Source organism: Sphaerodactylus townsendi, linkage group LG15 (genome assembly GCF_021028975.2).
Source record: "Sphaerodactylus townsendi isolate TG3544 linkage group LG15, MPM_Stown_v2.3, whole genome shotgun sequence".
Lineage (NCBI taxonomy): Eukaryota > Metazoa > Chordata > Lepidosauria > Squamata > Sphaerodactylidae > Sphaerodactylus > Sphaerodactylus townsendi.
Genome location: NC_059439.1, coordinates 33309735 through 33319818, shown reverse-complemented (window position 1 = coordinate 33319818; position 10084 = coordinate 33309735). Strand labels below are relative to the sequence as shown.

Sequence of the window (10084 nt, the reverse complement as noted above, 5' to 3'; positions counted from 1 at the left end):
GCAGGAATACTGACCGTGGTGGTCACAGGGAAACGTAGCCGTCCCTATTTTATTTGCCTGTAAGGCTCATTCTGCACATGCAGAATAATGCACATTCAAACTGCTTTCAGTGCTCTTTGAAGCTGTGCGGAATGGCAAAATCCACTTGCAAACAGTTGTGAAAGTGTTTGAAAACGCATTATTTTGCGTGTGCGGAAGGGGGCTAAGTGAGTTCAGTCACTCAATAAAATGTCTGCTGCAGGTTTGAAAAAATAGGAACCAAAGGGGGGCTCTAGGGGGAACTTCTTTTTTTATGATGGCAAGAAAAGCGCCCCTCTTACTTATTTCTCCCTGATGTGGAACCTGCAGCAGCTTTTCACGTGGCTGTCCCTCCCCCCTCCCTGCCCCTGACTTTTAATCCACACAGTAGCAAAACTCTATTTTCTAGAATATATGGCAGGGGCTGATGGGAATTGTAGTCCATAACATCTGGAGTGCCAAAGGTTCGCCATCACTGGAATGCTTTTAATAAATAAGCAGAAGTCAAAGACTATAGAGGGCAAGTCACATTTGTATTATGTACGATATAGGACATCCTGAGCCCTGTTACCAGGGGAGGGCAGGGTAGAAATAAAATTTCTATTCTATTCCTATTTCTATTCCTTAGGTGATTTGCTGTTTAGAGTCCAAAGAAAGGCAAATCCTGTTAGATATATAGGAAGAAGCAGAGATGTTTAGCTGCTCCCAGCCAGCTGATAATGGAACACCTGGACTTTCCAGACACTCATTGGAGGGGCCTGCAATCCTCCACCCCAAACTAACTGTCATTTTTTAAAAATAATTTTTATTTTCAAAGCAAAAAGTTACAGAAAAGGGAAAAAATATAAGAATGAAAAATAAACACAGACAATAGTAACAATACAATTTGAAAAACAATAATAGCAGAAAATAAAACTCAAAGAGTAAAAAGAAGAGAGCTAACATTAAAAAGGAGAAGGGCTATTTCTCAGAGCATGTCGGTCTCACACAGACTTGCTGATCTTAGATTTCCTCTGAACTAGTGGGTCTGTATCAAACCACTTCTAGTCCACCTGACGAATTTCAGGTCCCCAGTATCTGGGGAGGTGAGAGCTAAGAAAAAAAACTCGCTCTACAGCCAGAAAGATAGCCTGAACACACTATCCATGCAGCATGTTCGATCCCAAGTGAGAAACTGAACTTCTGGGGTGCTGTCTGGGTTCTGGGCTGTATGGCCGTGTTCTAGAACACAGCCATACAGCCCGGAAACCAGACAGCACCCCAGTGATTCCGGCCGTGAAAGCCTTCGTCTAAACTGAACTTCTGCTGATACCGCCCAGTCCTTAACCATGCCTTTGGCTTTTTGAGGTTTTCTAAATGCCTCTTACTAAAACGTGCTCTAGCATATGCAAATCCCCTCTGTGGTTCCCCCATTCAAATACCAGCTTAGAGCAGAGGAGTTCTTATCCTCACTCCACCTCAAGGAAAAAGTTGTGTTAGACACTCTGCGCACACACCCCTTTCATAATTCTCTACAGGATCTTAACATGGCAACCTGCTTCGTTCCTCTCCTTCTCCTGGCTCTCCTTATAGGTTGGTACCTTCTCAGACTCTGCCGGTCAACTCCACAATTCAGCCAAATGGAGCCATTCATTGCAGGGCAATATAATTCCATGGCTCCTATTAATATTGTGCACTGTTCTTGTATTTTGGGTCAAGCAGCAGTGGTTTTCTGAGAGGAAGCTTTTCAGGCATGGCCATGTTTGTCTAACTGTGGTTTTCTTTGCCTCTCGCAGGACTTTCGGTCCAGGTCCAGTTAAAGGAATCTGGGCCAGGAGTGGTGATACCCGGAGAGACCCTCGAGCTGACCTGCACGGTCACTGGGATCTCAGTCACAAACAGCTACTGGTGGCACTGGGTTTGTCAGACTCCTGGGAAAGGGCTGGTCTGGATGGGAGCCTGGGTTGGAAGCACGTACTACGATCCAGCTTTCAAAAACCGAATCACCATCTCGGTGGATGCTTCACAAACAAAATATTTCCTGAGGTTGACCTCAGCGACGGCTGCAGATTCTGCCATGTATTACTGTGCAAGAGGCACAGTGGGGCAGACTCAACCAGGAGCCTGCACAAAAAAGGAGAAGTGGGCATTGACTTCTTCCCAAGGAGGCCCATCTCTTGCTGGAAAGAGGCCGTTTTTACTACTGCATTTTTTTCTTTCTTTTTCAAGAAGGCAAGAAAAGCACCCTTCTTCCTTATTTCTCCCTGAGGTGGAACCCAAAGTAGTTTTTCACGTGGGTCTCCCTGCCCGCTCCCCACCCCCAACTCTTAATCCACACAGTAGCAAAGCTCTGAGGGTCCCTCAGGCGCAGGGTCACCCAATGGGTTCCATGGCAGAAGTTTGGATTCTATTCTAATTGCTCCAGATCCTATTCCAGCACCATTAGAAGAAGAGTTTGGATTTATATCCCCCCTTTCTCTCCTGCAGGAGACTCAAAGGGGCTTACAATCTCCTTGCCCTTCCCCCCTCACAACAAACACCCTGTGAGGTAGGTGGGGCTGAGAGAGCTCCGAGAAGCTGTGACTAGCCCAAGGTCACCCAGCTGGCGTGTGTGGGAGTGTACAGGCTAATCTGAATTCCCCAGATAAGCCTCCACAGCTCAGGCGGCAGAGCTGGGAATCAAACCTGGTTCCTCCAAATTAGATACATGAGCTCTTAAACCTCCTACGCCACTGCTGCTCATTAATTCCACAGATGCAATGCCTGAAACACCCCAATCCTCAGGTGCTGCAATCATAAAATTATTAGCTTGGATTAGAGGCCATATATATGGAGAAGGAAGGAATGTTAATATATGGATTATATATGGATAGAGAAGAAAGGAATGTTAAGTGGGTAGGAAGGAAAGTTCAGAGGAGGAATGTTAAGGGTATAACAACAATTGAATTGTCACTCCTTGATATGGCTTCAGATCAGGAACCGTCTGATATGTGAACATAAAGGACCTTCTACCCTCCCAGGTTTTTCCTTGGGAGAATGAATTATATACCAAATATGTTCACAAACCACCCACAAAAAGAGAGGCACCTTCCGCACACGCAAAATAATGTGTTTTCAAACCACTTTCACAACTGTTTGCAAGTGGATTTTGCTATTCCGCACAGCTACAAAGAGCACTGAAAGCAGTTTGAAAGTGCATTATTCTGCATGTGTGGAATGAGCCAGAGAGTCCATTTTTTAAGTCACTGAAGTAGGGGGGAAACACCTTTTCTAAATTCAATTGACCAGGCACTGATAAGAATTACGTTTTAAAAATGTGGAAAAAATGAGCAAAGGGGTTGAACTCATGAATAAAAACAGACAGAATAGATTTAGAAATATGGTATCAAACTGAAAGATGTATTCAACAGCAATCAGGCATAGTACATACTTTAATGCAGCAGAAGGAAAGCATTGTGAAAATTTGCCATGAAAAAAGATAGAAACAGTCTTGAAGGAGAAAAGTTGGATTTATATCCCCTGTTTCTCTCCTGTAAGGAGACTCAAAGGGGTTTACAATCTCATTTCCCCTCCCTCACAACAAACACCCTGTGAGGTGGGTAGGGATGAGAGAGGGCTCCAAAGAACTGTGACTAGCCCAAGGTCACCCAGCTGGCGTGTGTTGGAGTGCACAAGCTAATCTTGTTTCCCAGATAGGCCTCCACAGCTCAAGTGGCAGAGTGGGTAATCAAACCTGGTTCTCCAGATTAGAGTGCACCTGCTCTTAGCTACTACACCACTGCTGCAAACAAAGGCCCCTTCCGCACACGCAAAATAATGCATTTTCAAACCACTTTCACAACTGTTTGCAAGTGGATTTTGCCATTCTGCACAGCTTCAAAGAGCACTGAAAGCAGTTTGAAAGTGCATTATTCTGCTTGTGCGGAATGAGCCAAAGTTACAAATGAAGCAAAAGAGATTTGAAAACCCCCTATATTGGGGAAACAAAGGCCGTTTCCGCACGGCCACCTCGCGCCCCCACGCCGGCAAGAGTTCTGCCGGCGTGGGGGTGGGAGCCCGCTCGCACGCAAGCGTGCGAGCAGGCGAAGCGGAGGCCGGCAAACGGCAGGCGGCTCCGCACGGAGCCGCCTGTTCCCCCTTCTCCGTCCCACTTACGTCGTCCCCGGTCGTCGCCTGCTGGGCGTCGAACCCCCTCCCACGCTGCCCTCCGACCCCTGGAGGTTCGCACCGCGCCGCCGGGAAGACGCTTCCTCCCCAACAACACCCCTTTAAAGGGTTGTCGTTTAGGGCGGCCTGACGCCGCCCTGGGGGGAGGGAAGCGGAGTCAGGTCGCCGCTGCTGCGTTGCAGCAGCGGCGCCTGTGCGAACGGCGGCCTGGGGGCGGTGTTTTTACCGCCCCCAGGCCGTCGTATATGGGCCGTGCGGAAACGGCCAAAGCAAAAGTTGCTTTTATGGCCCAAAAACTGGCAGTAAGAGAAAGCACAGGGAGGCTCAAGAGGCTTAAAATAAATAAAGGTGGCATGAAGTAAGATAGATAGATAGATAGATAGATAGATAGATAGATAGATAGTGGGGGGGGGTGGGGGGGTGGGGGGGTGGGGGGGGGTGGGGGGGGGGGGGGGGGGGGGGGGGGGGGGGGGGGGGGGGGGGGGGGGGGGGGTGGGGGGGGGATGGATGGATGGATGGATGGATGGATGGATGGATGGATGGATGCAGCAGAAGGAAGCTTTGTGGAAATATGCCATAAAAAGAGGCAGGGACAGTCTTGAAACAAAACAAAACAAAAGATTTGAAAACTCCCTATATTGGGGACACAAAGCAAACGTTGCTCTTATGACTCAAAAGGAAGGCAGGAAGAGAAAGCAAAGGGAGGCTCAGGAGGCTTAAAATAAACGAATGGGGCATTAAACGTTTGAAATGGAAAGGGGGGGAATACTTTTGTTAACTGAAAGGGGATATGGAACTTCCATGTGAGGGATTTTTAAAATTATTTTGACAGTAAAAAAAGATCATTTACTTCACAGAATTGCTGCAGGACTGAGGGGAGGGGGAGGGGCTTATCTATGCCGAAAGGAGAGCTTTCCAAAAAGGCGGGAAAGCCCAGACGCAGCCCCTGAGGTGATTCAGTCGCCCTCCATAACGATGCAAAGAGGCTGCCTTGTAAAAGCTCCGTTTATCATGGAAAAGGGGAAATTTATTGAGTAAAAGTCAGAAGCCAAGGTTCCCCTCCTTGACAGGGTCTTAAAACATTCAGCTTACCAGGCATTTCTTAGCGTGACATTTTTAAACTGTGGAGAAAACAAAGCAAAGGCCCCTTCCGCACACGCAAAATAATGCGTTTTCAAACCACTTTTACAACTGTTTGCAAGTAGATTTTGCCATTCCGCACAGCTTCAAAGAGCACTGAAAGCCGTTTGAAAGTGCATTATTCTGCATGTGCGGAATGAGCCAAAGGCTCCCCTCCTTGACAGTGAATTAAAACATTCAATTTGTCAGGCGTTGTGAAACCATTCCCGTTTATCATGGAAAGAATAGAGCTGAAGAGGGGGAGGTTTTTAAACTAAAAAGGGAAAGTAGAAAACAGCAGTGTGAAGGGGACAGTTTTGACCTGGATAGCCCAAGCTAACCGAATCCTGTCAGAATTTAGAAATTAAGCAGGGTCAGTCTTGGTTAGTACTTGGATGGGGGACCACTGGGGAGGTTGATGGTCACTATAGAAAGGATGGCAATGGGAAACAACTTCTTGAAGTATCTTGCCTTGAAAAACTTGAATTAGTTGTAACTTGACAGGAAAAAAAGTTTAAAAATATTTTTTGTTGTTGCTGGTTCTATGAAATGTAAATGTTTATATTACAGCATAGAAAACACATCAGTCCCTTCTTTGGAACACAGAGTCTTCAAGGATGAAACCTGGTAAAGTTGGTCCAGTTCAAGGTCCTCCCTCAAATAACAACCCAGCCTGGGTTTAAATAACAGCTGTTCTTCTCCTTATGTATTTCTGCCATTTGGGCATGGAAGTGCGATAGAACTGCTACTAGCATTGCCTGTGTAAATATCAAACACAAACTGCTCCTTTGCCAGTAAGAGTATCACAGAAACTCTAAGTAACAGGTATTAATTGACTCGGCCAATTAAATTATTTCCAGAAAAGTGTGTCAGGAGGTATTCACCAAAAATACTCACACAAAACCTTTAATGCTGATGAAATGTTGCAGTAGTGCTGCTTGTGAAGGTAAGTGGTGATTTCCATTATATACTTACACAAAACTATTAAGGCTTATGAAATATTTCAGTTGTGCATGTTGTGAAGGTAAGTGGTGATTTCCATTATATACTTACACAAACCCTTTAACGTTTATGAAATGTTTCAGTTGTGGACGTTGTGAAGGTAAGTGGTGATTTCCATTATATACTTACACAAAACCATTAATGCTTATGAAATGTTTCAGTTGTGCATGTTGTGAAGGTAAGTTGTGATTTCCATTGTATACACATACAAAAACTTAAATGCTTATGAAATGTTTCAGTTGTGCATGTTGTGAAGGTAAGTGCTGATTTCCATTATATACTTACACAAAACCATTAATGCTTATGAAATGTTTCAGTTGTGCATGTTGTGAAGGTAAGTGGTGATTTCCATTGTATACACATAAAAAAACTTAAATGCTTATGAAATGTTTCAGTTGTGCATGTTGTGAAGGTAAGTGGTGATTTCCATTGTATACACATACAAAAACTTCAATGCTTATGAAATGTTTCAGTTGTGCACGTTGTGAAGGTAAGTTGTGATTTCCATTGTATACACATACAAAAACTTAAATGCTTATGAAATGTTTCAGTTGTGCATGTTGTGAAGGTAAGTTGTGATTTCCATTATATACTTACACAAAACCATTAATGCTTATGAAATGTTTCCAGTTATTGCATCGATGTTATTGAGGGTAAGTTGTGATTTCCATTGTATACACATACAAAAACTTAAATGCTTATGAAATGTTTCAGTTGTGCATGTTGTGAAGGTAAGTGCTGATTTCCATTATATACTTACACAAAACCATTAATGCTTATGAAATGTTTCAGTTGTGCATGTTGTGAAGGTAAGTTGTGATTTCCATTGTATACACATAAAAAAACTTAAATGCTTATGAAATGTTTCAGTTGTGCACATTGTGAAGGTAAGTGGTGATTTCCATTATATACTTACACAAAACCATTAATGCTTATGAAATGTTTCAGTTGTGCACGTTGTGAAGGTAAGTGGTGATTTCCATTGTATACACACACAAAACCTTTAATGCTTATGAAATGTTTCAGTAGTGCGGGTTTTAAAGGTAAGTGGTGATTTCCGTTGTATACACACAAAACCTTTAATGCTTATGAAATGTTTCAGTAGTGCAGCAGAGTGAAATTAATGGTGATTTCCATTGTATCCCGCACACTCCCCGAAGGACCCCTTTAATGCTTATGAAATGTTTCAGTTGTGCACCTTGTAAAGGTAAGTCGTGATTTCCTTTGTATACACACACAACCTTTAATGCTTATGAAATGTTTCTGTAGTGCAGGTTTTAAAGGTAAGTGGTGGTTTCCATTGTATACTCGCACAAAACCTTTAATGCTTATGAAATGTTTGTTGTGCATGTTTCAAAGGTAAGTGGTGGTTTCCATTGTATACACACACAAAACCTGTAATGCTTATGAAATGTTTGTTGTGCAGGTTTCAAAGGTAAGTGGTGATTTCTGTTGTATACCCACACAAAACCTTTTATGCTTATGAAATGTTTCTTTAGTGCAGGTTTTAAAGGTAACTGGTGATTTCCATTGTATACACACAAAACCTTTTATGTTTATGAAATGTTTCTTTAGTGCAGGTTTTAAAGGTAAATGGTGATTTCCGTTGTATACTCACAAAACCTTTTATGCTTATGAATTGTTTCTTTAGTGCAGGTTTTAAAGGTAAATGGTGATTTCCGTTGTATACTCACATGAAACCTTTTATGCTTATGAAACGTTTCAGTAATCAAATCAAATCAAATCAAAGACCTTCAATGGCATTTAACAAATAATATAAGTGGAATATAAAAATCCATGTGCTTGTGAAATTTTGCAGTAGTTTAGATTGTAGTGGTAAGTGGTGTCCAAGGGTTTGGGGACAATTTTGACCTGGATAATCCAGGCTAACCTAATCTATTCGAAGTTAGAAATTAAGCAGGGTGAGTCTTGATTGGTACTTGGATTGGGGCCCACTGGGGAGGTTGATGGTCGCAGTGGAAACCACTTCTTGAAGCCTCTTGTCTTGAGAAACTTGAATTAGTTGTGAGTTGACAAGAAAATAATGTTTAAAAACATATTTTTTGTTGTTGGATCTCTGAAACATTCTAAGATTAAATGCTCTGAGCCAGTCACCTATGGCAGGGAAAGATAGCCAAATGCTGACAAAAATATTCCTTGTGTGAATTTGCTTGTTCTGATTAATGACTACGTCAACAACAAATGTATTTTTTTCCTAATGTAATCATTCCTTTTCTTATTTCCTTAGGAAAACACCTTTCTGGCTGTGGAAAAAAATGTAACAGCACCTTGTCAAACCATTTCCGCTAACAAAGCCAATAATTTGAATTGTGCAGGTTTAGTCATAACAACATATCTTTTCCCATATAGATACAAACAGTTGCAAAAAAGAGCTTTTTTTCCTTCTGGTTGGCTCACTGGAGAATTCTGATAAGGATGTGTGTTATATTTCAGAAGCTTAAAACAGATACTGGGTCTGTCCAACCCTTGTGGGGTACAGCAACCGTGGGTAGGTGGGAAATGGGGTTTTGTGGGTTTTTGCTTAAAACTGCACCCTCTTTTTCCAGGATTTTGCAACTGTGTGGTAACAACTGGGATTTCCAGATCTACAGCTGACAGAACATTCTCCTAAGGTTCATGAGAATATTCAGTATAGTCAGAATGATTTTCCTCAGCAAGGGAAGAATGGCTGTTGTTGTTTGAGGCAGCAGATGATCTTCAGGTGAGCAAAGGCGGCAGCAAATATCACAACCTGTCTTAGATTAAGGTAATTGACTGTGATACTCCAATCAGTCACAGGACTTCCTATATAAAGCTCAGCCCTGGAACCTATTTTTAAAAAATTATTATTTGTTCGATTTGATAGACCGCTCTACCCTCAGAGGGCTCAGAGTGGTTTACATCACATAAAACAAACAGTAAATAACAAAGTACAAAAAGACAAATCGGATAATTCAATTAAATTTTTAATTTGAATGTTCCAAGAAAACACCAGCACCAGCTCATCTCTGTTGCCCCACCTATGTTCTTATTATTTGCCCTTGAATTTGTTTTCCCCTGCCCTTGCTTAACACAGCAATGGACATTTCCTGTAGTTGTGCTTTGACCTGGGTTGCATTAGAAGAAGAAGGAGGAGGAGGAGGAGGAGGAGGAGGAGGAAGAGGAAGAAGAGTTTGGATTTATATCCCCCTTTCTCTCCTGCAGGAGACTCAAAGGGGCTTACAATCTCCTTGCCCTTCCCCCTTCACAACAAACACCCTGTGAGGTAGGTGGGGGTGAGAGAGCTCCGAGAAGCTGTGACTAGCCCAAGGTCACCCAGCTGGCGTGTGTGGGAGTGTACAGGCTAATCTGAATTCCCCAGATAAGTCTCCACAGTTCAGGCGGCAGAGCTGGGAATCAAACCCAGTTCCTCCAGATTAGATACACGAGCTCTTAACCTCCTACACCACTGCTGCAAAAAGATTGGAAAGCAGATGTTTACCTGCTATGTGTCCAATAGATTTGAGTAGTTGGAATCGGGGATGAAATGAGCTGGAATTTCTTAATGGTACTGCTGTCTTGGGGTACTTAAGAGAAAAGATGGAAGGTATAGCCTTCAGCCACTTTCTCTACTGGCTTACATTCACCATATCGGGGGGAAATACAATTGTGTGCAATCGAGGAGCTTTGCAGGATTACTCTCTATCTGCCTTTTTTATCTTGATTGAACTATGTGCATTGTCAAAGGCTGTGTATTCTCAAAGGCACCTGGTGGGCCACTGCGAGTAGCAGAGAGCTGGACTAGATGGACTCTGGTCTG

The 10084-nt window shown here is 43.0% G+C and overlaps 1 gene segment (V, D, J or C); it reads left to right on the top strand.

The window, feature by feature from the left end:
- Window positions 1-1483: 1483 nt before the first annotated feature.
- Window positions 1484-8901, top strand: LOC125444332. The segment is given in 3 exon segments: window positions 1484-1590; window positions 1794-2139; window positions 8853-8901. Coding segments are annotated over 3 exon segments (441 nt in total).
- The last annotated feature ends 1183 nt before the right edge of the window (window positions 8902-10084 follow it).